This window comes from Lampetra planeri, chromosome 2 (assembly GCF_965212315.1).
Source record: "Lampetra planeri chromosome 2, kcLamPlan1.2.h2, whole genome shotgun sequence".
Lineage (NCBI taxonomy): Eukaryota > Metazoa > Chordata > Hyperoartia > Petromyzontiformes > Petromyzontidae > Lampetra > Lampetra planeri.
The window spans coordinates 34,648,549-34,673,685 of record NC_136108.1 but is presented as its reverse complement, the minus strand read 5'-3'; the positions used below and the strand labels follow the sequence as shown (position 1 = coordinate 34,673,685).

At 49.3% G+C, this 25,137-nt stretch overlaps 1 protein-coding gene across 1 annotated transcript; it reads right to left on the bottom strand.

The window, feature by feature from the left end:
* Window positions 1–247: 247 nt before the first annotated feature.
* On the bottom strand, window positions 248–14,182 carry LOC144724137 (delta-type opioid receptor-like). The gene is made up of 3 exons (XM_078603043.1): window positions 13,909–14,182; window positions 3,635–3,990; window positions 248–774 (listed from the first exon to the last, which is right to left on the bottom strand). The coding sequence occupies exons 1-3, from the start codon at window positions 14,169–14,171 to the stop codon at window positions 248–250; spliced, it is 1,146 nt and encodes a 381-aa protein (XP_078459169.1). The 5' UTR covers window positions 14,172–14,182.
* Between the last annotated feature and the right edge of the window lie 10,955 nt (window positions 14,183–25,137).

The following is a 25,137-nucleotide window of genomic DNA, read 5'->3' as shown; positions in this document are numbered from 1 at the left end:
GCCGCTCCGCGAGAGATCTAAACGGTTTCTTGATCTCACGTTCTGACGGCCACAGCACAACTGAAAGCAATGAAAGCACGCCACATTAGAGCACGCAAGCGGAGTGACGCTGCCCCTGCGCGCTCCGGGCAGCCCCGCCACCATCACCACCACCACCGCTGGCACTCGAGGGCACCGCCCCGAGGCCGGGAACGCCGGGCCCAGGCCGCGCCGGCCCTGCCGGCAGGGGGGACAGCTCCACGACTAGTCAGGTCTGCGCCGTGCTCTGCTCCTCTTGCGGGGACGGCGGCTGGCGGCGCGCCAGGCTCATGACGCGCGTCGTGGTGCCGATCTTGAGCTTGCACAGCGGCGGCACGGAGCAGAACTCGCGGAAGCAGCGCTTGAAGTTCTCGTCGAGGAAGGCGTAGAGCACGGGGTTGAGGCAGCTGTTGGCGTAGCCGAGCGCGATGCAGAAGTGCCAGCTGGCGCGCACCGTCGGCGAGTCCGCGATGGACACGAGCGCACGCAGGATCACGTAGATGTGGATGGGCGTCCAGCACACGATGAAGACGGCCACGACGATGAGCACCATGCGCGTGATGCGGCGCAGGTTGCGGTCCTTCTCCTTGGAGCCCGACAGCATCCGCACGCTGCGCAGCCGCAGGATCATGAGGCCGTAGCACACGGTGATGATGCACACGGGCACGATGTAGGCGAAGACGAACACGCAGATCTTCAGCAGGTTGTCCCAGTACCAGTGCGGGCGCGGGAACTGGACGACGCAGTCGAGGTCGCCTGCGACGACGGGAGGGAGGGAGGAAGGAAGAGAGGGAGGGACAAAAAAAATCTCACGGAATTGTAACCGATGATGTTCGTAATGGACTTCTTGCCTTGGGAATCTGAGATGATTAAACGCGTGCGTGTGCATGTGTGTGTGACAAGGAGGCTGATTGGCGATGAAATGGTTCTGCGTCGTATATCAAAGCGCCTGTTGTTGACCGCGTGAAAAGCCACCGGCTGCGTAAATTTGCGGCGAGAAATGAAACATGTGGCGGCAGACTGAGTAGAATCAAACAAAAGGATTTGCAAGGCGGGATGCGGCCAGCGCCTCCAACCCAATCCCATTCTTAGACAGGGGTCACAGGGGTTTGAGAATAAAACACGGGATGAGGGCGGCTGGCTCGGTAGGAGTTCGAGGTTCGAGTTGCCAACCGCTGAGATCCTGGATTCCTATTCGGGCACCCGTCCGGTTGTTATAATCGAGTTCTCGAGTCCAGTGAGTTGATTGTGTCACAGCCCGATCAGCAATGACTTTCAAAATAAAAAAAATCCATCCCATTCAAATTGGTTCTGCACTTACTTTGGCTAAATTCCAGCTCTGAGGATATTAAATATCGCCTCTGATTGTCATGCAATGAAATTTAGCATCAGTGGCAGCGTGGGTGGGAACATTCCACCCCCTACGATTGGATGTCAGAATTAGTTGTGATATATTCACTTCTGTGGGCTGCGGTCTAACATGAAGGGTTGCTCTGCTCTGCAAGAAATTCAGTTGGATGCTTTGTCTCATGATGTGACGTTGATAGCACAATTGGAAAATTGGGCGAAAGATATATATTCCTTAAAGAAGACAAATATGTTGGCTTTGACTCATGTAAAGCACCGTCGCACAGGCCAGACAGCAGTTGAAGAGCCACGCTTCACTTTGTAATATATTTAATTCCTTGGGCAGTATTTTATTTCACTGATATATCGCATCTGTCAAGACGATGTAAATTATTCCTGTAACAGGATCATATTTTAACCACTCCCTTGAAATATGTTCAACAGTGGAGATAAAATAAACTGTAGAATAGTGATCTCTAATTTACGTATCCTTACATTTCACAACTATTTTTTTTTACATTTCTTTTCCATCAGTCATGAATTTATTGCACACTATAGGACTTTCAGCGTAAGTTTCATGCAGGAATTATTTAATATTTTTCACTTCCACTGGAGCATTACAATTGAGGCCAGGCAGTTACCAAGAGATGTTCACATTGTGTGTGCCCAGAGACGCAAGCTTCTGCATGAGACACAACCTTAGATACAAGGTCGAATCTAAATACAAGGTTGTATTTAAGGTCGCGTCTCTTAGAGTTCTCATCGCTTGATACAGTCATTTTGCTGTGACTGTTCCACCTGAAGACGGAAGCTTGTGTTGCCTCCGAAACGTCGTGATTTTATTTATTTGTTTTCTTTTTACCTACGTGACTTTACCGAAAAAAACAAAGAGCATGGATCCTTGCAGTCACGAAAACTACAAATCTAGAATTAATCCACCTAGAACATTCACGTGAATATATGTCATCTGCTATCTCCACGGATGAAGCTCCTCCGATTAACACGGTTGGCTACGAACGGTGCAAAAGAAGTTCAACATGCAGACTACTTCCTCTATGACGTGCTCCGTTCCTTGGCTGCCACACCACGTGTTAATCTGGACCGTGGGCCATCTGTCCTCTGTAGTCATGATGCCTCCTGTCCAAGGCCACTTACTTTTCTTCGTCGTTTAAGGGACGTCATTTAACCTGCACAATATCTCACAATCCATCATCTTCCCTCTCTCTGTCTCTCAATGCAGTTCCGAAAGTACATCGCTCCGTGCACTTGATTGAAGATAAGATTACAGAAAAACCGCACGGGTCACCAGTCATCTACTGGGAGATTACTCACGATCGCGGAATAGCAAAGCATCCGTTACCTACCTCGGGTCTTAGTGCGAGATGGGAATTTGTCAGTAAATAGTGGGGGTGTGGAAGCACAGATACATCACTGATTCCCCAAAACTTGTGTGTGTGTGTGTGTGGAAAGCACAAAGACAAAGACCCTCCCTCGAGTCTCAATGACTTCAGGAGTAAGCGCTTCTTAGCCAGCAAGTCAAGTCTGCCACGTGAAGTCTGCTATGAAGGTTGCCACGGTCGTGAGATGTTAGATACACCGCCTGGTATGCAGTAGCGCGTGGGTTCGATCCCGACCCTGACGCCTGCTGTATATTTGGAGTTTGCGTGTTTCCCCTCGTGGTTGTGTGGATTTTGTCTCCGGGTCCTCCGGTTTTTCCCCTCCACAATTTAGAATCAACACACGTTTAGAGTGTTTGGCTGCTATAAATGTCCACACGATAAGCCACTTGGTTGAGCTATCATTTGTGACAACCACGTCGCCTCTGACAAAGAGCTATACATAGCTCGGCTGGGCCTTACCTGATAAGTAAATTAAAACAAAAAAATGTCGATTTAAAGCTTTCTTGGTTCTTTCGGTAAAGTCACGTAGAATGGAAATAATAAAATAATAAAAATGAAACATAATAAAATAATTCTCACGACGTTTCGGCCACAACGCAAGCAGCCGTCCTCAGGTGAAGACCAGGTCTGTCGAGAAGACAGAGTCTCATTCAGACTCTGTCTCCTTCAGACTCTGTCTTCTCAACAGACCTGTTCTTCACCTGAGGACGGCTGATTGCGTTGTGGCCGAAACGTCGTGAGAATTATTTTATTGTGTTTTATTTTTATTATTTTATTATTTCCATTCTACGTGACTTTACCGAAAGAACCAAGAAGATAAAACAAAAAAAAGAAATAAAAAAAAACAAAAAAATCCACAGTTTTCTCACCTTTCTTGTTGTACTGCGTGCCCGCCATGATGATGACCGGCAGCCCCACGGTGGAGGAGAGTAGCCAGATGCACACGTTGATGAGCTTGGCGTTGCGCGGCGTGCGGAAGTCCAGGGCCCTGACCGGGTGGCACACGGCGATGTAGCGGTCCACGCTCATCATGGTGAGCGTCAGGATGCTGGTGAACATGTTGTAGTAGTCGATGGAGATGACGAGCTTGCACAGGATCTGGCCGAAGGGCCACGTGTCCAGCATGTAGTTGGTGCTCTGGAAGGGCATGGTGCTGGTGGCGAGGGCGTCTGCCAGCGCCAGGTTGAAGATGTAGATGTTGGTAGCGGTCTTCATCTTGGTGTACCTGCGAAGACGGTCACGTGGAGGGGGTGGGGGGGCGAGAGTGATTTTTCTAAGTCGTGAAGACGCGAGCAGTGTTGTTGTTGTTGTTTGAGTGTTTTTTGCAATCAAATAAGGTGAAGAGGTAAATGTGCAGCCCTGCAATTGCCAGCTAATGCTACTGCCTCGCCAAAGGGCCTCCAATAAGAGAGAGTTCTATAGACACCCCCCCCACCCCCTCCAGACGCCATTTTTGGCCTACTCTTCCATGCTGGCCTAGACGCCGTGGAAGGGATGGAAGCACCCCGCACTTTACCCCACCGCTCGCGACCTGCCGATCCTCTAACCGTGGCGTGCCCGTCGATGCCGCCCGGCGTTCAGAGGCGACGGAGAGGGGAGGGGAGAAGGAGGCGTTTAAGAGACGTTACATCGTCGTTTTAGCCGCCGCGCCCGGAGATGTAATTGAACCTCCCGACCTCTGGGTGGCAAGTTCGTTCGTTAATCCTCTTCATCCCCTATGGGACATAAGGCTGCTCTGGATTGCAAGTGCAGTGTGCTAAACCAGTGCATGACGGCAGAATCCCTTGGTCTTGAATGTAATTTTCCGCTATTTGTACAACGCTGGGCAGTGTGCAAAGACCATTTTGCATAAATTGTCTCCTCACGGACCACACCAGAGCATGATCCTGTCATTATTTTTCTTTCTGTTCGTAGCGTGTGCCAGTCTTTATGGAACGATGACGTTTTCAAAAGCTTCTGCGAGTGAAGAATGAACCCCGAATGCGTTCGATGAATGGAAAAAAATCACGAACGGCTGATATTCCACGGACCCTGATGGACCGTACTTCACCACGCTGGACAGTGTGGGGGTTGGCGAATGTGCGGGACAACCCGGGACCGGTTCACATACATCACTCGGGCAAGCGGGTTTAAAAGCGTGGCGCGATGACAACGCTTCGCCCCCACAAGCCAGAATACAACGCGATATGAAAACGTTGGGAGGCAATGAATGTGCGACACACTGTCACGTGGCAAAATAAATGAAGATCGGCCATTGTGTGCAGGCTGGGCAGCCTGTTCCTTCCTCTCTCGAGGTCATCTGCTGAACGAATACATTACAAGGTCGCGCTCATTGCACACAGAGTGCTTTCCACTAATGAACCACAATACCTCGCTGATCTCGTCTATGAGCATAAACCACCATCACGCGAACTCCGCTCGTCCTCGCAGCAGCGGATTTTGGCGAACCTTTGAACAAAGGCGTTTACTGCATTGCTCGCTTTCAGATGTATTTCTGCGGCCGTCTGGAACGCTCTTTCTTCCGATATTAGGGGAAGCTACTGGAGCTACGTGCTTTTAAATCTAAATTGAAAACGCATTTGTTTAGGACTGCTTTGTGTGTTTAGTTTGTTGTCCTTCGATTGGCACGGTTGGACACGTGCGGTGCGAAAGAAGTTCACCGTGCGTACGTACATCTGCTGCTTTTGAATCCTCAGTGGAACGTTGCGTTTGATGGAGAACGTCAATGCTTATTATGCCACCGCTGGAGCAATGGCACATACATTTGCAGGTGCGGTAGAACCCCTCTGAACCACAGTTATTGGTTTCACAAAACCGGTCGTTAAGTGATTTGGTCATTAAGCGAGTATAGGAAATACACGTTAAAGGCTTAATTAGTTCCGATAGCATCGGGAGTTACCTTGTTCCACCGGAAAAGCGTACTTCATGATATTTAAAACAATGGACATTAATACATACTCTTTGGTTCTTTCGGTAAAGTCACGTAGGTATAAAATAAACTAAATTAAATCACGACGTTTCGATTGCAACACAAGCAATCATCATCAGGTGAGAAAACCACAGCAATTTTTTTTCAAATCTAGAATGGATATTAATACATAAACATACTAACAACATTATAAACGCATAATATTAAAATAAACATGGTTATTCCATGCATTAATTCATGTTTACTGTAGCTACAACAGCCCATCGTTAACAGGGGAATGTCGGTAAACGAACACATTGGGCTCTATGGAGGCACTACACTATACACTACACTATACACTACACTATACACTACACTATACACTACTATACTATACACTATACACTACACTATACACTACACTATACACTACACTATACACTACACTATACACTACACTATACACTACACTATACACTACACTATACACTACACTATACACTACACTATACACTACACTATACACTACACTATACACTACTATACTATACACTATACACTACACTATACACTACACTATACACTACACTATACACTACACTATACACTACACTATACACTACACTATACACTACACTATACACTACACTATACACTACACTATACACTACACTATACACTACACTATACACTACTACACTATACACTATACACTACACTATACACTACACTATACACTACACTATACACTACACTATACACTACACTATACACTACACTATACACTACACTATACACTACACTATACACTACTACACTATACACTATACACTACTACACTATACACTACACACTACACTATACACTACACTACACACTATACACTACACTATACACTACACTACACACTACACTATACACTACACTATACACTACACTACACACTATACACTACACTATACACTACACTATACACTACACTATACACTACACGATACACTACACTATAGACTACACATTGGGCTCTATGGAGGCCCGTCTTTAAGCGATGAGTCGTTAATAGGGGTGGTCGGTAGGAGGGGTTCTACTGTACACACTTCAGAATATATCAACAAAAACGAAAAGGAAAACGTGATGCATTTCACGGAGTGCATTTCAGACATTTAACTGTGCATTTTTAGAGCCGAGTTTTAGCATTTTCTCATAAAATTACCCAACAGGAAACTATTTCTCAAGGTACCATGTTTATCCGAGCGCACAATCACTGTGACTTTGTAAAGTCGAGCAAGGAGGAGGCAGGGGAGCTGGTGGGCAATGCAAATGATCTCAGAGTGATTTCAAGCTTTCGTGACTGCAGGGATTAATCTTCTTGGTTCTTTCGGTAAAGTCACGTAGAAGGGAAGTAATAAAATAATAAAAATGAAACATAATAAAATATGATTATATTATTATATTATATTATTAAGTAATAAAATAATAAAAATAAAACATAATAAAATATTATTATATTATTATATTATTTTATTATGTTTTCTTTTATTATTTTATTACTTCCCTTCTACGTGACTTTACCGAAAGAACCAAGAAGATCTCAGAGTGAGGAAGGCCGACACAGCCAGAAACAACCACACACCAACGATGAAATAAATGTAATCCTGTGAAAAAATATATAATAATAATATGGATACCTTTGCATGGTTAGGAAATGCGTGATGATATCGGTAAGATTTGGTTGGATTATCAACTTCAGTCATGTTCTATCCACTGCTGGATGAAGAACTCCCCCCGCGTTGTGGCCATCCCGTCACGGTCCTGAAATGGCCACAATCCGTCTGGCTTCTGCGTTCTGATCCAATCGCTCCATCTCCGTGTTTGTAGTGCCCTTGGTCGTCTTCCCCTACTTTGGCTGCCATTCCATCACCGATTGCGTCCATTTTTCTTCGTCCCTTCCAGCGACGAGTCCTGCTCAAAGCCAACTTACTCTTTATTGTCAAGATCATGTCTCCAATTATCATTTGTTGACGGATATATTGTTTAATTTTAGTTTTTTTTATACTTGTGACCTAGGTCATGGATGAATACAATTCTCATTTGAAATTACTGTATATACTTATTCAATCAATACATTTCCTTCAAGGCTCACCAAAAAACAGCCAAGTTTCATTGATATTACGCTAAAGGCAGCATTGCAGTGGGAAGGGCGGCAGGGTGGCACAGTGCTAATGCTCGTGCCACATGGCATCGAAGTTCCCGAGTTCGATTCCTGACTTGGGAGCCTGTCTGTGAAGAGTATGTATTTTTCCCCCAGTTCTGCTTTGGGTTCTTCTAGGTTATCTAATTTCCTCCCATGGCTAAAGCAAAAAAACATAGTAACCGGTTAGTGCTCAAAACATCAAAATGCTGAAATAAATCCTGCAAATTACTCAATTGGTATTTCACACAGGAGCAACACTGCAGAACCTTGGCTCGATCATCCTGAAAAAGAGTGCTGAGAATCAGGCGTGGATTGTTTTCCTGGATAAGCAAGTCTAAATAAATACATTCAGTAAAAAATGCAGACAGCTATGGATTTTACGATTTTGAACTGGGATTAAATGTTGATGGGAGCAGCGGTGCAGCAAAGTAGCACACTGCACCATGAACCCGGGTGACCCGAGTCCCCCAGTTATGGGTCAGAGTTACATCAGTGGCACGTGATATCTAAGCGGGCCCTGGGCCTCTCCTTCACCGACCCACTCTGACCAGCGAGATCAAGTACAGCCAAACAACCTGCATGACTTGGCACAGCGCGGGAGTGGCCTTTTTCCAGGAGTTGGATGGACAAAGTCCCGTAAATTGTCATTGTGACCTCGGATGTTGGAATCTGTCTTAAGTGTGCAATTTAAAGTTGACCTTTTTCAACACACAATTTCATAACATACGTTGTTACCTTCATTTGCCATTGAGGCGGTGATAACCTGATCACAGCCTTGAATTCGCCATTCCTCTGGCGGGGGTGAGTCTATCCATCCGACAGCCACTGTTGACTTCACCGCAAAGTGGAACTACTCATTTACAATGGTCCCAGGTGCATGATGAGCTCAGTCAACCCACCTCCCACAATCTAGGATGTAAACCTTTTGATTGCCAACTAATATGTTGCAAGATTAAAATTTCTGTCGATTGAGAAGGATAGCAGAACTCAGCACCATCAGCTGGCGAGCTCCTCTTAGCTAAGAGGATGACTTTACACGTTCTGAACGAGTGCAGTAACGGATGCACAAAATCACATTAAGCAATTTCCAAAACCCAGGAGGTAAAATGAAAGAACATTCATCCTCACATGCTGGTGTCAGCTGCCAATGAGCCTGACATTTCCCAACTGGAGGTTGCTAATGGTCGCGGGGACAATGGTGGCAATTTACTCCAATTTAAACTCACCCTGTGTTAGCTTGAAAAGGCCACCAGCCCTTAATGAGCACACCATAAATTACATCAGACGCCATAAACGTATTGGCAGAGAAGGCTACATTAGCGGTGGTCCGTTGCCAATGCAGTATAACTAAATGAGTTGTGCAGGATTTCATTCTAAACGGTGGTGATTTGTGGTCCAAGATATTTATGAAGCGTTAATCGCTTCACTTTTAGTGGTGGCAGTGCGGGTAAGTGGACCTCGAGCTCCACTGTGAACCTGGTGACCCGAGTTCAATTCCATGGCCCTGGATAACATCAGCGGTGAGCGATATCTGAACTGGTTCTGGGTTCTCCTGTAACCCTATGTAAAGGAGAGCCGACACAAGGTTGCAGGGGGTTCGTCTTTTAATCATTTTCTCCCATCCACACCTGTCCCCAGCCGTCCCAATCTCGTTCCTGCCAAAGGCCCCTTCTTTCCGCCCGTTCTCCCCTTATACTCTATCTCCTCGATTACCCCTCCCACTAACTCTCCTATTGGTGGGAATCCTTCCCCTGACACCCCTACATCTACATCGACCCACACTGCCCAACCCCAGTGTAGGGAGACCTTCATCCAGCAGTGGAGTTATATAATAAATATCATTTACTCATATTTACTGACTTGCTTTGCCATTTTCTCGATATTGCACTCCTATCGTTTTTTGTACGGTTTGATGTTGTAAATTGCTGTGCTGCCGATACTGGACATCTGCGAACAGAGCTTCTTAGCTCATCGGATTCCGACTGGAGCATAAATAAAGATTCCGATTCGGAGTGACAAAAAGTATCCATCAACTGATCACGTTTTTCTTCTTCTTCCATTTTGTGTATTTGGGTCCATTCTTCACACAATGAAGTGGTGGACCGAGACTTACAAACAGAAGAACAACGAGTGATTGCACGGGTGACCAGCGTGGGTGTGGTAGAGACATGGTGAGCAGTACAGGGCTTATACAGAAACATCCATGATTAGTTTAACACGTATGCTCTCGCGACCAATATCATCCATTCGAGGTTTTTTGGTTTAGGTCGCGTAAATCTAAAAATGTGTCGTTAAACCCACCACTACCACCACCCGGCACAGCCAATTAGTAAGGTTTGTCACGTAAACAGAACCTGCCAATTCGTCACTAGTACAGCACACCGGTGTGTTGGAGAGCAAAGCCACAACATTTACAATCTGAGTACTGCCAGTAATTACAACCAGCTTCATCAGGCGACAGCCAGATTAGTGGAGAAATCCTCCTGTTTCGTTCCTTAAATAGAGGTGTAGATGTGATGACGACACTTGTGAGCACTTCTTGAGAGACGTGGGGGGGGGGTATTCATGAATGCACATGAATGATGATGGGTATCCATTACCTGTTGAGTTATTTATTTGGCAATCAATGTACATTATGCATGCACATTTTGCAAGCCCATCGTGGATTACAAAAATGTAATCCACCATTGTTCTACACTGGTGCTCCTTTGCAACAAGCCCCATGGATTGACAAAGGGCCGTAGATTATTATTGTTTTGTAGGGGATGATGGAGCGTTGTGTTCTAGTCGCCGGTGACCCAGCGATGGCAGTGAAAAGTCCCGTGAATCCAATTCATGAATCTGCAAATGGTATTTCAATTCGTGCTGGTGGCACACATTTCCACATTTAAAATTAAAATGTACCAGTAAAAAAATAACTAAGTTACAGTGACCTAAAAACCCAAATCCGAGAGAAATAATTTAATTTTTTTTTAAAAGCTCATGAACAGTGAGCTCATCGTCAGCAGCCATGATCACTCCACTGCTGGATTAAAGCCTTCCCCAAACCGCCGCCATCTCTCAAGATCTTGCGATGAAGCAACTCCGCTGCACACGAGCTGACGCGTTGCTCCATCTGCACGGGGTCCCACCCCTGCAGCTCCGCTCTCAGTCTCGACCGTCCGCCACGGACCCTTCTGGTTGTGAAGTGTGCTGCCCACTCACTCACTATCTCTCTTCTCAGCACTTTGAGTCACGTCTATAACCTGCCTATTTCCTCGAATCCACGCACTCCTCTGTATGGCGAGGCGGTAATCCGGTTTCTAAATCAATCTAACTGCAGCAGAAGCATTCGACGCGATGGCATGCTGTTAAATGCACTTCATTACACACGCAGTGTTCTGTCTTCACCAAACGTAAAACAAATGAACGGCGCGGCTCACTAATGTCCTGCTCACGCCACTGCTGTCAAGAGGGTCCTCTACCAGTTTGAGCTCTCGAGAGCCCCACCCAGAGAGTATTTGGCCTACATCTCCACGCTGTTCACGCCAAGAGATCAGCTCGAGCCGGTGACCGCTGGATTGCAACTTTAGTGTGCTGCTAACTGTTGTTACACGACGCCTGTGAAGCCGCAGTGCGCTCCACCACTGTTACACGTTTAAATGCGGCTCCGTTGTTTAAACAGCTGCTCTAAGATGCATTTAAAATCTCCGCAAAGGTAATTGAAGTGACGGTTTTTACAGGAGGCGAATAAATTGCATATGCTGCAGACATTGCTCTGCTTAGAAATTGGTCTATGAAAACAAATCCATGCATTTAAGCGGCCAAATGAATCTGTAATAAGTGCAAGCTCTTGCTGCGTATGTAATTATTGGCGCGTGAGGAAAACGTGGGCTAGATAACGTGGGCTGCTAGGTTACACGATGCCTAGAAACGTGGGCATTGACACAAATGTAATTTGAATAAAAAAAATTCTGAAAATTGTGCAAAGACTCATGGGGAGGTGTGTCGGCACAAAAACAAACGGAAAAAAATTACCGGATGGATTCACCAGCATTAGGGAGTCAGAGACACAAACGTGGATTGGGCAGGCAAAGCCGCTGAGAGCCATAATGGGCGGTGGTCGAGACTAGTGGTGGAGTAGCAGCCAAGGCAGAGAGCCGAGAGGAGATGGAGCGATGGAATGAGCTCGTGGGCAGGTGGTGCTCGGTGAAATGTAGCATTGGAAGACTGTGAGGGATGGACACGGCTTGGGGAGGGCTTCTTAAAGCAGTGGATTGATCATTGCTGATGTAGATCATTGTTGTTATTGCAATAACAATAGTAACCGAGCGCATCTTTAAGGAGGTTACGGAGCAATTGTGGGGCATGCCCGTGACCACACAGCACCAACCTTCGTGTGCCCACAATTTCCGGGGATCACTCAACATTGGCAGATATTTTGATGTAAAGCTTTCGTGACTGCAGGGATTCATATTCTTGGTTCTTTCGGTAAAGTCACGTAGAAGGGAAACAATAAAAGAATAAAAACCGCCACTTTTTTCAAATTTTCTAGCTGTGGATTTCACACCTGATGATGATTGCTTGTGTTGCAGTCGAAACGTCGTGATAATTTTATTGATTTATATTTTTATTATTTTATTGTTTCCCTTCTACGTGACTTTACCGAAAGAACCAAAAATATTGGCAGATGTGTTTAGGCCGAGTCGACCCAAAGGACGGACATAGGGACCACGCCAGGTAGTAGGCAGGGGCGCAGCTAAGTGGCTACGGAGTTGATTACAAACATTCTGATCAGTTTGTCATATCCACGTCGCCACGGATTGCTCAGAGGGAGTCCTGCTGCACTCGAATTATATTGAATCTACGCAGGCCTTAAACTTCAGCTGGAGCTGTCCGATGCTGAGTTCTGGGGAAATATTTTCTCCGAGAAATTGCGGCCTGAGTCTCGCCACAACGACTGGCCACTTGACTCGGTTCTGAGCCTACGATTAACCTGGGAGCAGCACAGTCCACAAGCACACGTGCCTCTGTCACCATGTTGATGGGACAAAAACGTGGACTGTATAAATTGTAGGACATATGTCCAAAATGTCGTGGGGTGTCTCCGTACCAACATCCAGCGCCCGGGGATTCATGTTGTTTTCTCAATATAGAGCTGAGCCCCAGACAGCTCCGGCTGGTTGTCGGACACCCATCACACCCACTAGGTAGCAAGTAGGTAGGTTTTCAGTTTCAGTTTCATTTATTTGGTATAGCCCTGTGAGCCATTCGGCTCTTGAATCGGGTGCAACGGCAACAAACACAAAACAAAAACATGAACAAGAAAACATCTTAAAGTGAATATGTGACAACAGAAAAATCCAAGAAAAGACAGCAAAATATTGCAGAAAAAGCACCGTACACCATCGCTGCGTGCAAAAATCCCAGTGGGATTCAAGTCAAACAACAACAACAACCACAAGACAACTTAGATTAAGGCCGTCAGTCTAACTCCATACTACAACAAACAAACATGGCCAAACCAAAAAAAGTTTGCGAAATCACAAAGATAAAGCCATAAGCAATGTAACAGTGATCATAGGAACTGTGACCGAATTTTCACAATAAACTACATAAATAACATGTACCACCAAACCCTGCAGCCATAGCTGGCTGCATGAGTCACTCCACAACAGCAGGTAAGTATCTTTTTGGTTCTTTCGGTAAAGTCACGTAGAAAGGAAATAATAAAATAATACAAATAAAACATAATAAAATACATTTCTCACGACGTTTCGGGCACAACGCGTGTTTGAATGGACACTGTCTTTCCGACAGACCTGTTCTTCACCTGAGGACGGCTGCTTGCATTGTGGCCGAAACGTCGTGAGAATTGTATTTTATTATGTTTTATTTTTATTAGTTTATTATTTCCCTTCTACGCGACTTTACCGAAAGAACCAAGAAGATGAATCCCTGCAGTCACGAAAGCTTTAAATCGAAATTTAGCAGGTAAGCAAACAAGGCAGTAGGAGTTCGGTAGGTGCAGAGAGGTCGGGACTGCGGGCGGCGCTCCTTACCGCAGGATGACGAACATCACGAGCAGGTTACCCGACACGCCGAGCACGCACACGATCGAGTAGACGGTCGTGATGATGATGGGCATGGCGGAGAGCGGTTGCTGGATGGAGCTCGCGTTGGTCACGGAGAGGTTGAGGCCGATCCTCTCGGCCAGCCACACCGCGGCGTCCACGCAGCCCTGGCTGGCGTTGTTGTTGTTGTTGTTGCCGCCGAGGTGGACCGGGGAGTCATCGTCCATGGGCTGAACCTTGAACACCTCCATGGTCTCGCCCTAACACGCGTCCTAGAACACGTCGGGGTAAGGTAAAGGTACAGCCCCTGCAATCGCTCGCTCACACCACTGCTGGCGGCGTGGTCCCCAGCTCGAGAGAGTTCGAGGAGGGGAAATCCCCTCTGGGCGGGGGGGGCGTATTTTGACTAACTCTGCTGGCCACACATCTTGGGAGGGCCCACACTTTGCCCCACCGTACGCGTGAGCTGCCGATCGAGTCGCGGTTTATATTTATATATGCTGCTGCGAGGACGGATGGGGTGGGTGTGGGCGGGGTGGGGAGGGCTATAAGAAATGTGCCCATTGTGTAAAATGCCGCACCGGGAGATAGAATCCAACCGGCGACGTTTGCAATTGCAAGTCTTCTTTTTTGGGGGTGGGGGGGGGGTCTCTGACCCGGACAGACCCCGGCTGAAATTAAGCGCCCTGGGTCATAAATGACAAAGCACGAGTCCTTCAAGGAGACGTTTTCATTCGTCAATCTGCCAACTGCTCGTTTGGCTCGCTCACAAATGCAAACTTCCTAGGCACGCTGAACATGCGATGCGTTCTTGAAGTCGCCTCTTACTTTGACAAAACGTGCGCACGGAAGATGCCATCAAATTCGCACTCACGACGTGGAGCCAAACGCGAGGTCGTTCCCCCGCCTCCTCCTCCTCACCACCACCACGTGAACGTGTGCGGGCGTGGCTTTGTCATTTTATAGGGGTGGCTGAAAGTGCACGTAGCCTGGCACGAGCGCCTTGGCGACGTCACCGCCGCTTCGTGGCGAATGGAGGTTGTTGTTGTCGTAGTGCGAGCGTAGGTGTGGCTTGGCCGTCGGAGGTGCTCGCGAACAGCACTTGCTCCTACAGTCTGCTAAGGCGAAACGGGGGGCATCTTTATAGGTGTGGCTATGTGCGTGCAGGTGCGACTACGTGCGTGTTCCATTCCCACTCACGGCCAACACCAGCGACGCCGATCTGAACCGGTCCTGGGCCTCCCCTAGGTCGACTCAGCCTTAATTGAGTACCTGGTGCGGTGCGTAAACATCGCCACTGGTGAGACAACGGCGGCCGAGCGTGGTGCTGGCCACCCACCCCCTCGTGTTCCGTGCCGGTCTTCATCGGAGCTACTCGTTAGCAGCACTTGCCCCAACAGCTTGTTAAGGCTATACGCGGGATCTTTGTCTGTGTACCTGTGTTAGTACGTGTTGAAGGTCTTTGGAGGCATATCTCTACGTGCAAGGTGTGCCTTTAAATCAGTGTCGGCTCGCGGCGCCGATTTGTCCAGGCAAATTATGTCCCCTCGGGATTTCCAGTCTCAGGTGATAACGCGTGCGGATGCAGGCCTCGTTGATAAGACAGAGGCATCGTGTGATGGAGGTGGTGGTGGTGGTCGTTATGCCCCTCGTGCTGGGTCGGGCGGGGGGGGCTGTGTGCGTCTGTCTGCTGACGATGAAGCCACTTGCCCAGTGCATTCCAGTTTAGCTGTGGGTCTTCCTTGCGTTGCGCCTATGAGTGGGGAGCGGTAGTGTAGCGGTTAGCGCGCTTCGCCGAGAACCCGACGACCCGAGTTCGATTCCTGCTCACGGCCAACACCGGTGACGATTATCTGAACCGGTCCCTGGGCCTCCCCTAGGTTGACTCAGCCTCAAATGGATACCTTCTGCGATGTGTAAACATTACCACGAGGGGCCGGGTGTGGGGCTGGCTATGGGGGATCTTTGTCTTTATTTATGAATACATAGGTCTACGAGGATGTATGCGAGTCTATGGGTCTCTATGTTAATCTATGGGTCTCTATGTTAATATCTGGGTCTCTGTGTTAGTCTATGGGTACCTGTCTTAGTCGATGTGTCTCTGTGAATCTATGAGTAGCTGTGTTAGTCTATGGGTCTCTGTGTTAGTCTATGGGTCTCTGTGAATCTATGAGTAGCTGTGTTAGTCTATGGGTCTCTGTATTAGTCTATGGGTATCTGTGTTAGTACAGTATATGGGTCTCTGTGAATATGTGGGTATCTATGTTAGTCTACGGGTCTCTGTGTTAGTCTATGGGTCTCTGTGAATCTATAGGTCTCTGTGTTAGTCTGTGGGTCTCTGTGTTAGTATATGGGTATCTGTGTCAGTCTATGGGTCTCTGTGAATCTGTGGATACCTGTTAGTCTATGGGTCTCTGTGTTAGTCTGTGGGTCTCTGTGTTAGTCTATGGGCAGCTGTGTAAGTCTATGGGTCTCTGTGAATCTATGGGTCTCTGTGTTAGTCTGTGGGTCTCTGTGTTAGTATATGGGTATTTGTGTTAGTCTATGGGTCTCTGTGTTAGTCTATGGGTCTCTGTGTTAGTCTATGGGTATCTGTGAATATATGGGTCTCTGTGTTAGTCTGTGGGTTTCTGTGTTACTCTATGGGTAATATGTGAATCTATGGGTCTCTGTGTTAGTCTATGGGTCTCTGTGAATCTATGGGTCTCTGTGTTAGTCTGTGCGTCTCTGTGTTAGTCTATGGGTTCCTGTGTTAGTCTATGGGTATCTGTGTTAGTCTCTGGATATCTGTGTTAGTCTGTAGGTCTCTGTGTTAGTATATGGGTCTCTGTGTTAGTCTATGGGTTTCTGTGTTAGTCTCTGGGTCTCTGAGAAAACTATGCCACACATTCGAGTTGCAGTATCTTGATGAGCCCAGAAGCTGTTGCCGCGTCATCGACTCGAGCTACGCACCGCCGACTGCTGCACAGCATCTGCTGTCCGTGCATGCGTAGGCGCACATGTACGTGCAGCGACGCCTGCACGAATGAGTTCACGTGTTATCGCAGTTGTGTGTGCGTGCAGCGGTGAGTGTATCCGCGCGTGCGACAGAGTGCAACGGCGAGTCTAAGCCGTACGTGCAGCAGTGCGTGTATGGGGTTGTGCAGCGGTGTGCGCAACAGATGGTGCATTTGTGTGCAGCAGTGAGTGTAAGCTACGTTCAGCAGTGAGCGCATCTGGACGTACAGCAGGGTGTCTGATTGTGCAGCAGCGAGTGCATATAGGCGTGCAGCAAGTGGGTGCAACAGTTGGTGCATCTGTGTGTGTGCGACAGTATTTGTAAGCGCTACAGTGAGTGTAACTTACCTGCAGCAGTGAGTGTGTATGCGAGTGCATCAGTGCCTGTGTCTAAGTATGCGACACGGTGCAGCAGTATCTGTGGGAGCAGCAGTGCGCTCTCGTGCCCATGGGGATGTGTGTCAGTGTATGAGTGCAGCGGTTTGCGCGCCGCGCTACGAACCTGGCTACGCGGGTTTCATTCCCGCTCACGGCCAACACCATTGACGATTATCTGAACTGGGCCTCCCCTAGAGCGACTCAGCCTCAAATGAGTACCTGGTGTGATGTGTAAACATCGCCACGAGGGAGACAAAGTCGGCCGAGCGCGGCGTTGGCCACCCACTCCCTCGTGTGCCGTGCCAGCCTTCATAGGTGCTACTCCCTAAGAGCGCTTGCCCCAACAGTTTGTTAAGGCTATACCGGGGAACTTTGTCTTTGTGCGCAGCAGCAGTCAGCAGTGGTGCGTGTACTCGTGGGCGCCCAGGTAAGTGAATCTGTTCGTGCACTTCTGTGTGCAGCAGCAGCAACAGCGAGTGAGTGTACGCGCGCGCGCACACACGCGCAGACGCACGGACGCAGCGTTCCTCATCTCCCCGGGAGGAGCACCCACCTCGATCGCCTCGCGCCGTGTCCTCTCCGCTGCTTGCAGCTCCGCGTCCACCACCCGCCTCCCCCTCGCCCTGCAGATCGCGCCTGAGCGGCACCGACGCGCGCGCGCACGTGCCGTCTGCCGTGCTCGTCAATTCATGAGTACGACGATTGACTATTTACTACTGCAGCTGCTGATGATGATGCTGCTGTGGCGTCAGCTACTCTCTTGCTCGACGATCGAGCAGAGAGTCGTTGAGAGGAGAGATCGGCGGTGGCGCCGTTCGGTGAGAAGCGAGCAGAGGCGAACGTCTCGATAACAACAAAAACAACAACAACATTAAGGCGACTCCACCGAAACCCGGTGCCGCGGTTTCAACCGAGAAATCCTTCGCTTTGACAGTTCGACTCGAGGACACGGTCCCTAAACGGCGCAGCGGTGTTCGCGTGTAGATAGCCCCCCCTTTTCTCGCGCCCGACGAAGAAAGAAGGCGAGGGATGGCGGGATTGGGGGTACTATATGGGAGGCAGCGGGTCTCCCCTCTCCGTCCCTCCCTCCCTCTCTCCCCTCCTCCCTCCCCCTCCCCCCATCGCTCTTCATTGGAAGCGCCCGCGCCGCGCAAAGAGCTCAACAACCAAAGACAAAGGTTCCCCCGTGTGGCCCTGGGGCAAGGGTGCTGTTCGCGAGCACCACCTATGAAGGCCGGCACGGCGCACGAGATGGTATGGGTGGTCAACACCACGGTATCGACCGCCTTTGTCTCCCCAGTGCTAATGTTTACACTCCCATAACAGGTTCTCATATAAGGCTGAGTCGACCTAGGGGAGGCGGGAGGTCTGGGACTGGCTCAAATATTCTCTACAATTTTGGTCGTACGTGGGAATAAAACTCGAGTCGCTGAGTTGGTAACGGAGTGCGCTCACCACTGCGCCACCGCTCCCCACCACCACCCTCCCCCACTCGCCCATCACGTGATTGACACCTGCACGACAGCGTGCCCTTTAATTAACGTCGTTAATTATTATTATTAGTCTTGCAGTCAGCGTTAATGCGAATTCGCTTCTCATATTAACGTGTGTACGAGTGCGCGTGCGTGACGACGCCCCACGTGCTAGCCGCATTCGGGGCCGCTGCTACTGCTGCTGCTGCACTGTGTTCTAGGTCGACTCAGCCTTGAAAGAGTACCTGTTGCGGTGTGTAAACATCGCCACTTAGGGAGACAAAGGCGGCCGGACGGGGTTCTGGTCACCCCCACCACCACGTGTGCCGTGCCGGCCTTCATAGGTTCTACTCGCTAACAGCTCTTGCCTCAATAGTCTGTTTGAGGCTATACGGAGGGTCTTTGTATTTGTGTGGTGTGGATGTGTGTGTGTAGTGTAACAGCCCCGGCTGGTGGACATACAAGCGCCGGTGAGGGCGTGCGAGGGGTGTAGGCGGAGGGAGGAGCTAGGGAAAGGCTCACGGAAGACCCCATCTGGAGGCCCCTAGAACCTTCTAGCGGGTTCGAGAAGGGAGCCGCGGGGGAAGGACAACCAACTAGAGACCCATTTCTAAAGACATTTCTCAAAGAAATGGGTCTCGATAGGAATATAAGTCTACGAACCTCAACGTGAGTTTATATCTTAAACTACCAACCACACGGGACTGCACGTGTGTCCCTGGGTGTCTATGTCCGTGGGTGTCTATGTGCAAAGCATGTGTCCGTGGTGTCGATGGGTGTATATGTGTCCGTGTGCGTTTGGTTCGTTTCAGCCGGAGTGGCCTCCGTTCCATGCGCTCCACGTCTTAATCGCGCGCAAGAAGGGCGACATTAATTATGATGAGGCGATAATCGCCGAGCTTAATGCACACAGCAAAGACAAAGATGCCCCGTATAGCCTTAACAGACTGTTAGGGCAAGTGCTGTTTGCGAGCACCTATGAAGGTCAGAACAGCACACGAAGCGGGTTGGGTAGCCAGCGCCACGCCCGACCGCCTGGTACTCATTTGAGTCTGAGTAGACCTAGGGGATGGCCCAGGACCGGTTCATATATTCGTCATCCGATGTTCGCCGTGGACGGGACTCGAACTGGGCAGCGCAGCGCTAACCGAGACGTTGCTCTGCAACCGCTCACGATGAGCATTCTGCGGAGACAATTGTCCATTGGTGACTGGGTGGCCTGCCGCACGCCGATATGACGGGGCCATGCGGGCAGCCAGAGGGCTTCAACCATTACCGCGTCGTCGTCGTCGTCAGCAGCGCTAACGCGCCGCTTGCGTATTCACGCACGGCTCTGCCCGTGCGGTCGAATTATTCTCGCACATGTGGACGTGCCTGCAAGGTTAGTCAATTTCGATTTAAAGCTTTCGTGATGGCAGGGATTAATCTTCTTGGTTCTTTCGGTAAAGTCACGTAGAAGGGAGATAATGAAATAATAAAAATAAAACATAATAAAATAAGACATTATTTTATAATATATTACTTTATTATGTTTTATAAAATAATTTAAAAAAATAATAAAATAATACATTATTTTATTATGTTTAATTTTTTATTATTTTATTATCTCCATTCTACGTGACTTTACCGAAAGAACCAAGAAGAGGAAACACATCATTATTCCCGCGACATGAAATGCGCAATATAGCAGGGCACCTTATTTGCACAGCCATTTATTTACATATAATCGGATGTGCACGCGTACGCTAAATCCTGGTTTACATTTGTGCATGCGTGGTGTGTTTGTGAAGGGTGTTTAAATCAGAGGTACAGGCGCAGCGCTGAAATGTTTCTCACGCCACTGCTCGCGGAAGGGCTTCCAGGAGAGGGCGCTCTAGAGAGCAGCCGTCTGTCCCGCTGTACCGCGTTGGCCAGACGTCTCGCATGTGACAATAGCGGTGAGACGTCACACCGTGTCTGTGTGTGTGTGGTTTGGTAGCGCGGTGGTTTGCGAGCTGCGCCACGAACCCCGGCTAACCAGGTTCGATTCCCACTCACGGCCGACACCAGTGACGATTATGAGTATCTGGCGCGGTGTATAAAGATCGTCACTGGGGAGACAAAGGCAGGTGGTGCTGCCCACCCGACTTCTGTTCTGCCGTGCCGGCCTTCATAGGTGCTGCTACTCGCTAACGGCGCTTACCCCAACAGCCTGTTAATGGGGGTCTTTGTATATGGGGGCAGCTTTGGCACAATGGTTAGCGCACTGTCCTATGACGCTGGCGACCTGGATTTTTTTCCCAGCCGTATCTAAGATCATTGGCGAGTGATAATTGAGTATCTCTATCGGTCATGGGCCTCCCATTGGGAGACAAAGGCAGTCAAAAGTGGTTATAGCCACACGACCTCGGTCACGTGCTGAGCTGGCCTTAATAGGTGCTCGTTCACAGCTTTTGTCCCAGTAGCCTATAAACGGCTATACGGGGGATCTTAGTCCTTTGCGAAGTATGTGAAGTCCCTCTACACGTTGAATTTAATTTGCCACAGCGATGAAAGGGTACTTACAATGTCCCATTAGCCCACGCAAATACCAATTTGGTTTTCTTAATGACTGTGTTGCCAAGCTGACGTGATGAAGGATGGCAACACTTCACATGCAGTGTTCTGGCTGATCACTAATGATATCTGCTCGGCGACGCAAGCGCCAACGAATGGCTCTGAGCAAGCGTCACCAACTGGGAGCATCGGAACATCGCGCGGCTAACTCCGACCCTGACGGACAATCGTGGGACCTGCGGTCTCAATTCTCGTAAGCATAAACCGCAGAGTAAGTCCATTGCCACCATTCGCTGACCGCATTCCACAGATGCTACTAGTGTCTATGCGAGTGTATGTTTTACGGTATGTATGCTGAACTTCTTTCGCGCCGTACGTAGCCAACGCAAAAAAAGTTAACAAATGGGTCTCTCTGTGTAAGTATATGAACCTCCACGCGAGTCGAAATCTTAAACGACAACCCACAGCATAACGGCCACTATGCCCGCTTCGATCATTCAGCATCACATATGCTCAACGTGAACATAAATGACGTCACGCGATTTTGGACGATTTTTGATCCCCCCCCCCCCCCTCCTAGTCACACGGCGTCACAAAAAGTCAGATTCCCCCCCCCTAAAATATGACGTCACAAAGCTCTGCCCCCCCCCCCCCCCAAATAAAACATGCTTCAAATCGCTTTCAACTATTGTCATTGTGGTGCGTATTTAATGTGGCGCTGCGCTCTGATATTGTAGGAGAAAACATTTACTAAAAAGTATATTTAATTAAGTAGAGCGTGTTGTCTACATTTATTTAAAGTTGCGAATTTTGATGTGACGTCACATTTCTCAAACCACTCCCCCCCCCATTCGTCACACATCGTCACAAATGTCTGACCCCCCCCCCCAGGTGCGTGACGTCATTTATGGACGGCCCCTAAGAACGTTGCTGATCAACTCCCCACCGCACAAAAGAGAAAACCAAGATAGAAGTTGATGTCATCTGCTGTGAATCGTTAATTGAATGCAAATCTGGGCACGGCAGAGTAAACTGTTGATGGTTGCCTGGAAGTGGAGACGGCACGGGCGATATGGGTGCGTGTCCCTGTGATGTCAGGTTTGAAATGCTATATGTTTTGCATCATCTGGAAGGACTTCAAAAGTGTAAGGAGAAAAAAAAAACTAAACATCGAAATCATAAATGTGGATAAAAGCGATCCTTGAGATAGCAGAGATAGCAAATAAATGTATTTTCATTGCGCCCTGCCCCAAAGAACAGACCTTTCGGTACGCATGGGAACTGTCACCAAGCTCAATGTAGTTGCTATTTACTTTATTATTTACCAGTGCCAAGCCCCCTGACCTCTAAGCTCTTATTTAGAGACAACGTGGCCACACACGGTCGTGGCTTTTATCGTCATCACAGTGGGGAATTACAGTGGCAGCCAAAACTAATCTAAACGCACACATCTCAATGTGGAGCGCAAAACCGGAGGACCCAGAGAAAAGGGCACGCGACCACAAACATACAAAGAGAGAACACGCGGCCTCCGAATCTACAAGAGACATCGCAGGGGTAGAGATCGAACCCACGTCCCCCTGCGTACCAGGAAAGGAACATTTTATTTCCACCAGGGGCGCCTCATTAATCGTTACGAATAATCTCGAAATAATAATAATGATCCAGATTATTGGCGAAGCCATGATGCAACGAAAGAAAACAGAAGAGGCTTTGAGAACATGACCACAGGAGAGCCGGCTGCTGTTACTGATCACTGTGACAAATGCGGTTATAAAGCATGACGACAACAACAACAACAAAACCTGTGTTCAAAATAAGCCCGAAGGGATGATGGCAGGTCAAGAATAATGACGAGTGGCAGCCGAGAACGAATGGAACGTGTCCGAGGAGACGTCATAGAAAACGAGGGAAGCCTTTTTTGCTCAGCAGTGAGAAGTTAGAGGCCTCACAACAGCGACGTCAACAGCAGCAGGCAGCAGCAGGCAGCAGCAGCAGCAGGCAGCAGCAGGCAGCAGCAGCAGCAGGCAGCAGCAGGCAGCAGCAGGCAACAGCAGCAGCAGGCAGCAGCAGGCAGCAGCAGGCAGCAGCAGCAGCAGGCAGCAGCAGGCAGCAGCAGCAGCAGGCAGCAGCAGGCAGCAGCAGGCAACAGCAGGCAGCAGGCAGCAGCAGGCAGCAGCAGGCAGCAGCAGCAGGCAGCAGCAGGCAGCAGCAGGCAATAGCAGGCAGCAGGCAGCAGCAGGCAGCAGCAGGCAGCAGCAGGCAGCAGCAGCAGGCAGCAGCAGGCAGCAGCAGCAGCAGGCAGCAGCAGACAGCAGCAGCAGGCAGCAGCAGCAGGCAGCAGCAGGCAGCAGCAGCAGGCAGCAGCAGCAGGCAGCAGCAGCAGGCAGCAGCAGCAGGCAGCAGCAGCAGGCAGCAGCAGGCAGCAGCAGCAGGCAGCAGCAGGCAGCAGCAGGCAGCAGCAGCAGCAGGCAGCAGCAGGCAGCAGCAGGCAGCAGCAGCAGGCAGCAGCAGGCAGCAGCAGCAGGCAGCAGCAGGCAGCAGCAGGCAGCAGCAGCAGCAGGCAGCAGCAGCAGCAGGCAGCAGCAGCAGGCAGCAGCAGGCAGCAGCAGCAGCAGGCAGCAGCAGGCAGCAGCAGCAGGCAACAGCAGCAGGCAGCAGCAGGCAGCAGCAGCAGCAGGCAACAGCAGCAGGCAGCAGGCAGCAGCAGGCAGCAGCAGGCAGCAGCAGCAGGCAGCAGCAGGCAGCAGCAGCAGGCAGCAGCAGGCAGCAGCAGGCAGCAGGCAGCAGCAGGCAGCAGCAGGCAACAGCAGCAGCAGCAGGCAGCAGCAGCAGGCAGCAGCAGGCAGCAGCAGGCAGCAGGCAGCAGCAGCAGGCAGCAGCAGCAGCAGGCAGCAGCAGGCAGCAGCAGGCAGCAGCAGCAGGCAGCAGGCAGCAGCAGCAGCAGGCAGCAGCAGCAGCAGGCAGCAGCAGCAGGCAGCAGCAGGCAGCAGGCCACGCCAGGGTACGAATGATGGAGCAAAAAACAGAGGTGGCTCTTTGTGGAATGTGCATCCCCATGACAAGGCCGGGAACATTTCTCCGTAGCCTCCCGAGCATCGAACAATGTACAAATAAAAGCACAGGATTCAACAACAATTTGTCCTTGTGCTGTTACCAAAAAAATGACGTTTTTTTTATATCGTACCGGGGAACAAACGCGCTTTGTATTCTGTATGGACAGCACGGGGACAACGTGTGTTTTTAACATATTCTGATCGCTCCTTTACAATTTCACTACCACTGTTATTGCTTTAAACTCATTAAAATGCTCACGAATCAACGCGTGCTGTCTCCCCGGTCTGTATTTTCTTTTCAATTGCCACCAAAATATGAACTGATAGGTAATTTCTCGATGTCCTGGTATCATCCGAAATTAGACAACAGCGTCTAGACACTGTTGATGGTCTACAGCGGGACTGAGAATCAAACCCCCACACACTGACCAAGCCGATTACACCCATCAATACGTTTTCGTGAAGAGCAGGGGTGACTGCGTGTCGCAAGCAGTGCGCACAATAACGTACTGGTCAATGACACAGCTGGCATTATAATGCACGCTTCGCCGTTAAAATGAGACGTTGACACGCCGTGTTTTGCAAGAGAGAGAAAAATGGCACGCTCCTTCGGATGCGTCGGCTAAGGTTCCCCCGTGCCTCTTGCGACGACTCAGCTGCTGTGCGTTTGAACACGCGACGGTGTCTGTTTGATAGTGCGCAGAGAGGATTCTAGTCGGAGTTGATGTGAGTACCAGGCGCTGGTTGGTACGAGTTTAGTGCCAGGCGCTGGTTGATGT